The 13,507-nt window shown below is 42.2% G+C and overlaps 1 protein-coding gene across 1 annotated transcript; it reads right to left on the bottom strand.

Moving 5' to 3' along the window:
* Window positions 1-3,780: 3,780 nt before the first annotated feature.
* dpm1 (dolichyl-phosphate mannosyltransferase subunit 1, catalytic) lies at window positions 3,781-12,115 on the bottom strand. The gene is made up of 9 exons (XM_080470258.1): window positions 11,922-12,115; window positions 11,640-11,739; window positions 10,458-10,491; window positions 10,294-10,370; window positions 10,146-10,171; window positions 9,905-10,000; window positions 9,746-9,814; window positions 7,080-7,194; window positions 3,781-5,459 (listed from the first exon to the last, which is right to left on the bottom strand). The coding sequence occupies exons 1-9, from the start codon at window positions 12,050-12,052 to the stop codon at window positions 5,355-5,357; spliced, it is 753 nt and encodes a 250-aa protein (XP_080326384.1). The 5' UTR covers window positions 12,053-12,115; the 3' UTR covers window positions 3,781-5,354.
* Window positions 12,116-13,507: the final 1,392 nt, after the last annotated feature.

Below are 13,507 nucleotides of genomic sequence, written 5' to 3'. Positions count from 1 at the left end.
TTTACAAAAAATCTATTAAAACTTTCCACAATATCCTTCATATTATGATTGTCATCGTTCCCATCAGTGAAATAGTTTGGATATGAATTATTGTTTGCATTACCTTTGATTATAGTGTTTAGTATTCCCCATACCCTTTTCATGCTGTTCTTGTTTTTATATAATAGATTGGTATAATATAGTTTCTTAGTATTTCTTAATATATTGGTCAGTTTATTTTTATATGTTTTATATCTGCTTTCAGAGTCATCTGTTTTTAGTCTAATAAACTGTCTATAGAGAGTATTTTTCTTCTTACATGCATTTTGTAAACCCTTGGTTAACCACGGACATTTTATTGTTTTGCTGTTTTTACTAAATTGCCAAATTGGACAGTTTTTATTGTATACTACACTAAAGATTTCCATGAAAGTATCATAAGCACTATCTACATCATTCTTGTTATATACCTCTCTCCAATCTTGTTTTATTAAGTCACTATAAAGTGAATAAATTGAGTCCTCAGTTTTTGCGCGTTTATAAAAATATTTTTGAGGTGACTTTTGATCTAACCCTTTATCATCATACACAGTAAATACGGGCAGATGATCCGTTATATCACAAAGTATTAGTGAACTGCATATTGTTAGTGAAGATGTTGTCAATGAGGGGAGCACTGTGCTTTGTTATTCTGCTAGGTCTTGTGACAGTCGGGTATAAACTCAAACTCTACATCCTATTAATATACTCATCAGTAGTCTTGTGTTTATTTGGATTGATCAAATCAATGTTATAATCCCCACAGATAAATAATACTTTGTTACTTAATTCTGAGAAGGTTTTTTCTGCCCAGTTTGTAAATATTTCCACGGATGAGCCTGGTGACCTGTATAGACCACTAACTATTATATTTTTCTTTTTTTCATTGATAATTTCTATTGATAAGCATTCAAGTAAGTTGTTTATTGATGCTGTCATATTTTCTATTATTTTGAATTTAAATTCCTTGAGGACAGATATAGCAACCCCTCCTCCCCCTTTATTGGTTCTGTTTACATAGTTTAACGTATAATTATTTAACTCAAAAACAATGCCTTTATCCTCATTAAACCATGTTTCTGAAATTGCAATGATACTAAATGGATGCTCAAACTGTTGTACGTATTCTTTGATTGCGTCAAAATTCGCGTACATGCTTCTACTATTGAAATTAATAATTGAGAATTTCCCTTCTATTTTAACAGAGTTGTTAAATTCATTCTCAGTGTAGTATTTGCAATTAATTGCGTTAGATGTTAAGAACAGGTTATCTGGGTCTAACTGATCTTCCAAATCTAATGCATTATGTTCGGTGTACTCTGAAGTTTTCAGCTCAAAGAGCTCATAGTCCAAGATTCTTTGCTGTAATCCTAGGTCACTGCTATCAGAGGTATATGAAGTATGATTGGATGTCATTGCATGAGTATCTCTTCATTATTATGTCATTGACCCACTAATGAATTCATTCATACTTATTCAGTTCTTCAATGTCTCTTATGAACAATACTTTAGCGTTTTCAGGTGATCCATTAAGTTTAATGTATATTTTACAATTCATAACCCAAGTGTTCTGCATTTTGTTTTGTTTCCTCAAGAATCTGGCTTTTTTGGCAATGTCCGCATTTCTTTTAGTCAAGTGATCGTTCAGAAAAACGTTAGTACCTTTCAGTTTTTTTCCTTGCTTCATCAATGCGACTTTGTATTTTCGATGAGCGAACCTCAGGATCACAGCAGGCTGACTGTTGACCCTCGTGGGCAGAGGATGACATGCCTCAATCATATTCGTGTCCACATGTATGTTCTTGGACCCAAGAAAATCCACAACCTGCTTTTCTGCAGAGTTCACCTCCAGCTCGCTCGGCTCTCCCCCGCCGCCAGCCACCACAGCATGCTCATAAGAGCGGGGTTTGATTTTCAGTCCAGTCACGACGACATCATTCAGTCTTGAATATTGTTCTAGATCCTCCACTTTTTTTTCCAACGTTGATATCCTTTTGTCTTTTTCCTCAATGCGCACACGTAGCTCCGACACTTCCTCCACAAGTTTCAGAATCTTGTCCTGTTTATCCTTTATATCACCTACGTCCTTCGAGAGAAAGTCAAGCGCTTTTTTAACATCCTCCACCTCCTCCATAGCTCGAGTTTTTGGTGGTATAGGCATCAGGCTGGCTAGCTGTTGTTGATGCTGGTCTAGCGAGACAGCCGACTAGCTGTTGTAAAGCTAGCTAGCTAGCTAGCTTCTCACAACGCACTCTTCCAGATGTTCTTTGTCAATACTTGCAATTGTCCATATTCCTTTTACTGCAAATGTCCATGTTACTTTCATGATCAATGTTTAGTAGAATATGGCACATCATCTCAAAAGAACAGTAAATCACATCAGTCTCTCATGATCTTTAAACTGTCAAACAAAGTAAAATAAACACATGTGGAAACTCTTTAACGAAATAAGCGATTGGTATAAGCTTTTACTTTGAAAATCATCAAGAGCACCATGGCAGGAGGACACCCCACACAAAACCAAATAATAATAAACCAAACTAAACTAGATGAACTAACTAACAACATGAACAAAGCAACAGAAACACAACACAATCATTACCAACACTACAAACCTAAAATAACCCCAACAACAGCTAAAACGCAACGTACAGAAACTCCCATGATGCACTGCAGCGATCGGAGAGGATCTGAAGCTGGGAGAGCTAAAACGTGCAGGACACGACTCTCGAGGACCGGATTGGAAGACCCCCTCTACATCCTCCCTCTTGGCAATTTCATACGTGAACATGGTCTCCACTTTCACTGCTACGCCGACGACATCCAGCTCTACATCTCAACCAAATCCATGACTCCAACAACCTGCTCCACCGTGTCCAATAACCTGCTCCACCTAACCAATAACCTGCTCCACCTAACCAACAACCTGCTCCACCTGTCCAACAACCTGCTCCACCGTGTCCAACAACCTGCTCCACTGAAATCCTCCACACTTTCATCACATCCCGAATCCACGACTGCAACAGCTTCTCTACGGCTCATGGCAAGGCAAGGCAAATTTATTTATAGAGCACCATTGAACCTAATCGCTGGCTTCCAGCTGGGCTCATACTGGGCCCTGCGGGTCTTGGACTCTGCTGTCTGGTTGTTGGGTGGGGTGGTCCTCTTGCAGTACCTCATCGGGGTGGGTGTTGGTCCCCATGTTTTAGGCCGGCCGCTCGGAGGTGGGTTGGGGCCTGCCTACAGCTGGCCTTAGCGACAGGGGGACCACCCTCCCACCTCACCTCACCTCACTCAACAATAGGGTTCAGTGAGGCGGTGCCTCGGAAGAGGCTCAAGGCTACTTAACTGCGGTCTGGCCCCTCACCCGACTTTGCACCGCCCACAATTTTAATTCCACTTAGTCATGTAAGGTCTTGTGGGGGCAAACCCCTACATGCATCCAACACTCCACAGGGGTGGGGCATGGGGGGGGAGTTGGGAGGTGGTTTTCCCCCCCAGCACCTCCTTCTAGGATGTCACCTCGGCCCGGGGCGAGCACAGGGGGCCCTGCTCCGTCCACTTGGTCAGGGCTCTGCATCCCTTTTTATTTTCTTGTGGGCTCCTCCTGGCTGGGTGGGGTCTCCTCTGCATTCTCCCTCTGGTGCTTTCTGGGCTGGGGGAGTGACTCGCTGGAGCCTTCCTGGGTCTGGGGGGCCGCCGAGCGACACACACACACACACACACACACACACACACACACACACACACAGACACGAGGGTCTAAAAGTCCTGTCTTTTATTGAAGAATATCTCTAGAGAATGAAGTGAATACAGTACAGGGCCTGTTAGTTTGTTGGCAAAAACACATTATTGAAATTAGATTATTTATGACATAAACTTTGTTGTGCTTCTTCTGTCCGGGGAGGACTCGTTCTGTCCCATTCTTTCAGTGTTATGTGAAATTGTTCATATACAGGGACAGGGGCATTTGTGTATGATAATATAATGTAAATTTAAGCAATAAGCCCCTTAATGCATAAATCATTATGCAACAAAATCTGCACTATTAGGGGATATAATATTTTATATTAAAAAAACGGACGAAAAATGTAAAAAGTTGTAACATTTTAGGCAAAAGGTTTTTAAGTTTTGGGCTCAGCATGTTGTTACATTATTGACCAGTTACTACATTACGGGTTTTAATACATTTTTTATTTTATTTTTTTTTAAAGATTTTAGGTCATTGTTACATATCAGGCTCTAATATCCATAAACATTAAAAGTTAGTGGGGAAAGAAATGATGTTCTATGAGTGAGATGAGTTAAATCTCATGTTCCAGACCTCTGACCTTTGAGAAATAAGTTAGAAAATCCCTGACGCAGTTGCGTCTTCCATTGGAATGTGATCCTGGAAAGCAAACTGAAGGGAATCTAGTTCCTGAATGACCTGTGGTCTTATGTGACAGAGAAGCAGCTGCTCCACGATCTTCTTGATGTGAAATGTTAAAGCCACAAGTCTTCAGTCATTGATCTCGCCCGGATACCAGGATCCGGGCACCAATACAAGACGTTGTCCACAGCACTGGGACTTTTTCCATCTGTGAACTGAGGGTGACGATTCTCAGAAACGTATCACCCAGTAGGATTGCACAGTCCTTCAGTAGTGTTGGACACAGACCGTCGATGTCAGCTGCTCTCTCAAGGCAAATCTCCTCAGTTCAGGCCTCACCTGGTCTGATGAAACAGACAGAGGGGCCGTCCAGCTGTGGATTGATGCAGCAGGATGGAGGAGGAGGGGAAAGGGATGTCCCAGGTGAGTTTTGGGCGAGAGCAGAGTTGGGGATGTGGCTGTCTGTAGGAGGTGAATAATGGGGGGGACAGCAGAAGTATCTGAGGTGGAGGCGACAGGAGGAGAGGGGAGGCTAAGTCACCCCAGTCAAACACTAATCATTTTGAGAAAAAAAACTAAAGGATGCAGAAGTTACCAAATACACTCAGTCCCCTGATGAAAGGTTAAAAAACAAAATAAAACATAATATTGTACCAGATTTCATTTATTATAACAATCGGTATTCCATCGTGTGGTTGAAGCCTCGTTGAAACAGGTGACTCAGGTGTCCATGCCGGGAAGGACAAGACTGTGCGCTTCGCTCTAAACTGATGGTGGGAATGTGAAGCACGTTGTTCATTCAGTACTGCAGACATTTCTCATACTTGGTACTAAGAGGGAGACATCGGTGTTGTCCCTCGCTGCCATGTCCCGGCGTCACCACAGAACTGTAAAAGTTTTTATGTAGAACTAATTGAAGTGTTCCCGTGACGACTGAGGACCGTCACAGTGATGGCAGCTCTCATCATGTGGTGGCAAACAGCGTGAGGAGTCCTTTTGCAAACGACACGATCTCGTTGCCTCCCAGTTTGGACTCACCATAAACTCGATCCACAAAGGAAATGGGTACCTGTTGTCAGCAGTAACAGGAGAGGGTTATTTTCCAGTTCAAAACAACAAACACAAGATCTATAGGAAAAAACTTTAATCATATTTCAGGGTGAACGTCTGGAAGGAGAAGCCCACTTTTCAAAACCACATTCTGACCCATCCAACTATCCTGCTACATGTTTTTCTCACAAGGAGTAAAACTGTTGTTGAATACACCGAGTATCATGAGAAAGCACAACTCTTGTACTGTTAGGTGGACACTTAATTTGAAATATTTAGTGAATAGTTGTACATAGTTTGCAATACACACAATATATTGCAAACGTATTGTTGTATCAACATGGTTAATATGCATTCAGTATTGCAAAAGACTGAAAGGCAATTAGGACACTTATGCTTCATGGCACTATACATTCATGCTCTACTAATTCAAAACCACGGACTACCTCATATGAAAGAAATGTGCAATTAACTCATTAAAACTTTGAATCAATGGATCAGCCCTAATTATCTCAGGTAGACGTCAGAAACACTAAATAATTAAGAATGACCAAAATGACTTGTTGAAACAAACTTATTTGCTTCTGATACACTGCTGGAGGAAAGTGCAGATGGAAATGTGATGTGGGGGAAAAAAATAATGAATGAATGAATGAATACATAAATGCCTGCATACATTCATGTATATATACATACATAGATGAAATGGGCAGTCAATGCTGGTGTTAAATTAGAAAGGTATTAACATCAACTACTTGTAATCAATGGAAATCACATCCTGTACCCACATGTCTGCAATAATAAAATAAAAATAAAGAGTTTCTAGTTTATACTTTATGTTTCACTAACTGACGTCATCTTTGGAAACCTGCCGGGGGTTTCTGGGATATCAAAGATGGCGTTGTGACAGCTCAGCCGAAAATATCAACAACATTTGACTGATTCGACCTCAAAGAAATCCAGAGTCTTACAGCTCCCAGAGTAGTGTAAATGTTGTGAAATTCATTGTGGATGGTTTGTCCAGTGCAAATTGAGATCTTGTGAGATCCAGTGTACAAACGGGATCTTGTGACACAATCCCGCGGGGAAGTTTGGGCGTTTCCGTGACGCTTATATGTCAACAAACCCAGGGATACTCCGCAAAATGTAAAAGCTGGTAATACATGTTTGTATGAGTGTCATGATGAATTCCTCCAGGAAGGTTTGGACCACCTAATAGAGCTGGACACCAACAAATAAAACTGGGTCAGAAATGATAAAAAAATACTTTCTGTGTGGATTCTGGCAGAGAAACTTTAATAAAAAATGCTATCGGTGCTTCCCTAATTTGATCGTCACTGGGATTTTTTACTGGATTTATTTGTTTTTGCTTCAATTGTATTGGTGGTAGAAGTGATGATCAAAAAGCGTCAGTTGTGACATTTCTGATACGATCAAACAATTATCTGTGAGGGGCTGCGGTGAAAACAGCTGTTCATGAAGTCCAGTGACTTTAGCCACAAGAGACCTGGTCACAATGCAACTGTGTGCGTTATTTACACACCCGCGACCGATAATGTCACTTCAATGTAAGAATTCCTTGAGCTAGTTGAAAATAAAATGCGACAAAAACGTATGTAAAACAACATGGAGACCTCACCTCTCCCACTGTGTAGTTGAGCTGTCTGGCCCGGACAATCATTTCCATCTGGAAGACGTAACCTTTGGATACGCATCGCTCAACCAGACTCTCCAAAACCTTTTTCTTATACAACCTGGCAGCGGCAAAAAAAAAGGTCTGTGTAAGAGAAGTCAGTGCCTCCATACAACCACTGTGCAGGTTATATATTCAGGCTGCCAGTGGTGTGGGAGCTGTTGCTATCGGACTGCTGAAGTGGTCAAATGTTCTCTGCTAGAAAAGTTCACTTACAATTTAGGGCACTCCTCTTCCTGTGAGGTCACAGTAATCACATTACTTCCTGTTTCACCCGACAGCAGCCTGTAGCCGCTCTGCTGCTTCTCTGCACAAGACCCACCTCCCCACGTCCATAGACATATACCTTACATGAATGGCCACTGTAAATATCCTCCTCCCCTAATCTCAACTGGACACTTAACCTGACCCCTATGGTCGCACTGTTTTTTCTTCTCGTTGCACTTTTTCACCTTGTTCGCTCTACTGTGTTGCACCAATGTCATCAAAACAAATTCTTGGGATTGTGTGAAGGATACTTGGCAATAAACCTGATTTTCATTCAGTACTACCTGATATATTAGAATCTTCACTGCTAAAACTGCGCAGTGAATCATAAGTTGTTAATTGTCGCCTGCTCAGCACAAACACCAGCTTCACCTGTCCTCGCCAAAGCCTCTTTCCCACCAACTGAATTTGTTTGCGTGAAATTATAATTGCTTAAACTTCCTGTTGCCTGCAGGTGGCGCTATGCCCGTGACTGGGTATTAGCATAGAGATTTGATCGGGGGAAATCATTGATCAAGCATGTGAAGTTTCAGGCAGATGGCAGCATGTAGAGCAGAGTTACACATCACTTCCTGTTTCATTTGCGAACCATCAGATTTCCGCCGGGCCACCATGGCCACACCCTTTGACGTTTGAGTCACATTTGATATTTTCACCAGGAAGGCCTGTTATATATTCTGGCCAGATTTCAGGTCTCTAGGACTTACCCCCTAGGAAACCCTTTAAAAAAAATTTAAAAGTCACGCATAACGCAAAGTGGCAGACTTCCTGTTGGATGTGTGGTACTTCCTGGCTTATTGGCACCTTGACACTGATTGAAGGATCTATGTGGTCCCAAGTGACCGTCTGGTCAGTGGTTGTGGGAAACACTCAGTAAAATACTTTAAGACCAGAGGCCAGTACTACGACCCGTGATCATCACATCCAGGATCTCCGTCTCCTGGTCGACTGATCCTGATCAGCGTTACTCTGAAGCAGGTTCTCAACTCTCTGGTTCAACCCAGACCCTCGTGTGTCTTCACATGAAAGGGGAGGAGCTTGCAGCGTCTGACCAATCAGACACAGGGAGAAACTCTGCAGAGCAGTTTACAGATTACTGAAGGAGCAGTTATTCTCTGAGATTATGAAGAATTAAAACACATCCAGCAGCTCAAAGTAACACTGCTGCTGCAGCCAAAGCCAGAACCTTCCTGACTTGTTAATGCTGACTTGGTGAGATTAGAGCAGATTAATTCATGGGACAATAGAAACAGACGGCACTGTGATCACTCAGTTTCACTTTATTACAGCAGAAACGTGTCGGGCTGAACTTCCTCACTGATCTTCTTTTAGTTTGGATTTTACATCCAGTTGTTTTGAGGCTGAATTTCTCTTATGTTGGAATATTAATTCATCACTGTGACGACACGAGTGGTTCTGGTTCCATAAATTCATGTTCCTGCAGTTCTGTCAGGTGTGATCATTAAGCTCATAAAGATAAACAGACCTGGAACAAGTCAAGAACTAAAACCTCCTTCAGAGCCTCAGTGACCAGGATTTATTTGATTATGTCAAAAAGATCGTTCTAGATTAATTTCTCCTCTCCGCTGCAGCTCAGTGGTGAACCTGCCCACCAATCACCATCATGTAAGAACGGGCATTTCCTTTTCTGATTGGTCAGGAGGCGGAGCTCTGACCTCTTATGAGAACATATCCTGCTCGGGATCAGGTCAGACATTCAGAGTCAGATAGCACGGTGATTTATCCTGGTGAGAAGTGAGCGAGCGTCACAGAATGGAAAACCCAGGGTTAATCCTGAAGTTATCTCGATAAGAGAAAATCCTGCGTCGTAGTACAGACCTCTGGAGTTTAAGATTTTTCATTGCTTTCTTTAATTTCTTTTAAAGCTTTAAATTATTTATTTTATTTCTTTGTAAACACAACAACAACAACAATGATAATAATTACTTGCTTTCCAGTCGGGTCTCGCCCAGCTCTGCCCGGGCCCCAAAAAAGAAGAACTACTTCAGTTTTTGTGTAATAAATTAGAAATTTATGGCAGTTTTGATGTCCAAACTAAGGGAGAAATGATCTTTTTCCATTTATTGCCATTTTTGGGAAATACTCTTGAACAACTGGGTTAAATAAATGCAGACACATAACCACCACGTCTACAGAGCTTTAGAAAAGCTGCAATACCGTATACCACTTACCTTGTTGTCTTCGCTAAAGATCGTTACCAAAAGTACCTCTGAGTGCAATTTGGCATGTTGGTGTCATCCAAAGGTAAAAATACAATAAACAATGACTCTACTTGGTCGTACAGGACAATTTAAGATTAGAGTTGGTGTATTTCCTGGGTTCACCTGAAGCTTCCTGTGAGGTCTGACGCTCCAGGTCTTAACAACACCTGAGTCAAAAAGTTGGCCCCTCGACTAGGAAAAGGAGAAAAGAGAGGAAAGGATAGAACATTAAACTGTCTCTTGTAATCTGTAATAAAAGTACAGATACTAACTGGCAGTTACCTGATGAGTTTCCTGCGCAGGTCCCAGCCATAGACGCCACCGTTCCCTTGATATCGAGTACCAGACACCAGGTCATAATCACTTTCTTTCTGCTTTCTGACAATGGAGCAAAAACAGTGTTGGGCATCATTATTAGATCTACATAATCTCACATTAAACGGCATATTTATATGAACATGTGAACTTAAAAATCGGTCAAAAATACAAAGTCTATACGGAAAGAAGATTTGACAACACTTACGCAATAAATTCTGGAATAAACTTGGGCTGGAATAAAAAATGACAAACAGGAACAACATGTTTTCAGATTTGACATAAAACCTCACAGTCCATTTGTGGTTTCAGTTATAAATCAAATTCACATATATGCATCTCAATGCTTCACTCACATGATGAGAAAGATCTGCATCCATTATGATGACGAAGTTCCCAGTAGCATGCTTCACGCCATGGATGTAGGCAGTTCCTTTGAAATTGAATGTGAAGATATCAGTGGCTGGCAGAATATAGTCCAAGTTCTCGCTCTCTTTTTTTTATATAGCGGTCATCTTACCGAGTCCTAATTTCTTTGCCCTTGGTCGAAGAAGCTGAAAAGAGAAAATATAGTTTAAAGTACAGATGGACAATTTATAGATACATACGCTATCAAGACTTTCCTCAAATTTGATATTGATAAAATACAATATTGTCTATATCCATATAGCTTTTTAAAATCACATTTTGCATTGAAATATTAGATTCAAACGTATCTACTTTATTTACAGCCCTGCCCTCACGGCGGTCAGGGTGCAGGTAGTTTGCTGTCAGACACAACATGGTGACGGACAAAGACGACAAAAGTTGAGGAGTATGAAACCGGAAACCCTGGTGAAGTCTGTGTCTGACAGTCTGAGCAGAAACATCACATTAGTGGCCTGATGGAGGTCATGTTGTGTTGCTTGTAGACCCGCCTCCTGCTGCCTCCAGGACTGAGAACACTAACAACATTCACCAGTGAGCAGAACATCAGCCAGGAACCAGGAGAACAGGGTCATGGTTGGTGGTCACCACCTGCAGAACCTCCTTTCTAGGAGTTGTCTGGATAATCGCCTCTCATTTCCTCATGTTGTCTGTTTCATTTGGACGACAGGTGAAATTGATTCACAGTTCCTGTTGCTTCCTACCTGGACAGGCTGATTTCACACCAGGGGGATAAACTTGGAGTTACATTGTCTTGTTCAGGGGTTCCCTTCAGGTTTTTGAGCCGTGTACATTCCGAGAGTGAGAAGGTGACCTACAACCACACGCTCACTCAGGAAGTGGTCTCCTGATGCAGAGCAGGCTTTGAGAGACTGCTCTGAAACAATGGATTGGGATGTACTGCACAACTGCAAGGACTTGGAGGCGGCTGGTAACTGCAAAACCAACTACACAAACTGCTGTAGGTCCAGTAAGAACTGCACGCTGTTTCACCAGCAACAAGCCCTGGATCACAACTGACATCAATCTGACCCAAACGAAGGTGTCCTTTAAAGATGGTGATCAGCAGGAGCTTAAGCGAGTACAGAAGGAGCTCAGATTCCAGCTCAGGCAGGAGAAGAACCCCCCAACGCCTGCACAGGGGGGAACGCTCCTCCACCCAAGATCACGGTAGCACAGGTGTCCATTCTTTTCAACCAAAAAGCACTTAAAGCGGCATTTATTCCCTGCAATAGAATAATGAAATATCCTCATTGTTATAATAGTCAGTACTCACGATCTTGTCTTGCCCATAAATGTTCTGGAGCTGCTGAGCGACCTCCAGTGTTCCATCCGGGCTTCCGTCGTCAATGACGACGATCTCGTACTCGTAGCCACTGTGAGCACAACCATAAAGACACAGTTTGTTGAGGCCATTCCAGGACTAAGTAACACGACCACCCTTTAAACTGTTTATTATTGTGATGTGAAGCTGCAGGAGCTTCGTGACTTTTAGTGACAGCTCATCACTAACACGCCAAGCTAACGTTAGCTCGCATTAGCCGGAGCGGAGACTCACCTCTCACCGAAATACTTCACCAAGAGCCACACGATCAGCGGGAGGTTCTCCCGTTCGTTGTACGTCGGCAACAGGACGGAGTATTTGTCTCCGCTGTCTCTGTCTGGCGGTGAAGTCAGTCGACTTGCCATATTGAGGAACCTGTACGGCTGTCAGTGTGCACTGCTCTCAGAGGGTCACAACATCCGGTGTGTGCTTTCAAAATAAATTACTGTTGTCGAGACTTTTTGAGAGAAGACGATCTAATATTAATATTAACAATAATAATACAATAATATAAAATTATGATCATCTCTTCGGCATTATTTTATGAAGTTATTGACTACATTTAGAAATCTTCATTGACCTGTGTAATAAAAACAGCAAAAGTCATCCTTGAGGCTACTGGCACCCTGTCCAAATGTCCCTACCCTCGCTCATAGCCAGGTGGGATTGGCGCTGGCGTCCCACGAACCTGAACAGGATAAAGCGGCTTGGGAGAAAAATGGATCCAATAGATAGGTTTTAAATTTGGTTTTGTTTTGAAAGATTTGCGAAACGTCTTTGATTAAACCGGTGTTGGCACGCCTCATTGGCTGGCACAGCATGGCAAATAGGCGCTGACTTCCGGTAGTGGCAGAAAGCCCGCAGCCAGCATGATTACAATGAGAGAAGGCTCAGCGACACTGAGACTTCACAACCCATCTGGGTCTTAACACAGCTCTGTTAATTCACCAGAAATGAGCCATAAGCTTAGGTTAATGGTGTGAAGTGAAATTAGGATTTGTACCTTTCATTCTTTGTTGTCATATCAACTGCTATATAACACATAAACAAAGATAAATAAACAACACAATACTTTATAAATAAACAAATGTATGGCCCTTATGACAATTAAAGATGCTGAAATATATGGCGCCCCAGACATGAGATGGTAAAAAAAAATAATAATTGTGGCCATGATATAGCTATAACGTGCACACGAAATACTAATTTGTGGCCACAAAGTAGGTATAATATCATTCCTGGGCAGCTGGGGTAAGCAAATCGAGCACACCGTCTCTATGGCCTAGGATAGAGGCGGTTGAGGGGTTTAAGCTACACAATGGACAGGGATAGTATGATTGAATTTTATTTTGGGTTGGGAATGAGCTACAAAGACATTCTGAAAAGCCTGGCATTGTAAGGAACCGTTATTACTGAGAGACATTTAAACAGAATATTGAGAGCCAGATTGCTTTACCGGCAGATATACCACTTGGCCGCCGGGATAGAATTCATTGTTGACCAACTGCAAGGCCCTGGAAAGGATCAGGGTTACCAGAGGATGTATTCAAAGTGCAAACAACACGGTATTCCTGTCAGAAAAGAAGATGTCAGGATCCTCTTCTCTCTACTAGACCCCGTTGGTTCCCTTGTTCGCCAGACCAGACGTCTCAGAAGGACGCAGTATTTTGCTCAGGGACCCAACTTTTTGTGGCACATCGACTCCTTGGACAAACTTAAGCCATATGGGGTACGCATGAATGGCTGCATCAATCATTGGACTGCGGGCCGCCCTCACTAACAGTGACCCCAAAGTTTGCCCTCTATCAAGTCCTGGAAAC

The sequence above is a fragment of the Lipophrys pholis genome (assembly GCF_963383615.2).
Source record: "Lipophrys pholis genome assembly, chromosome: 8".
Classification (NCBI taxonomy): Eukaryota; Metazoa; Chordata; class Actinopteri; order Blenniiformes; family Blenniidae; genus Lipophrys; species Lipophrys pholis.
This window is presented reverse-complemented; position numbering and strand designations above follow the sequence as displayed.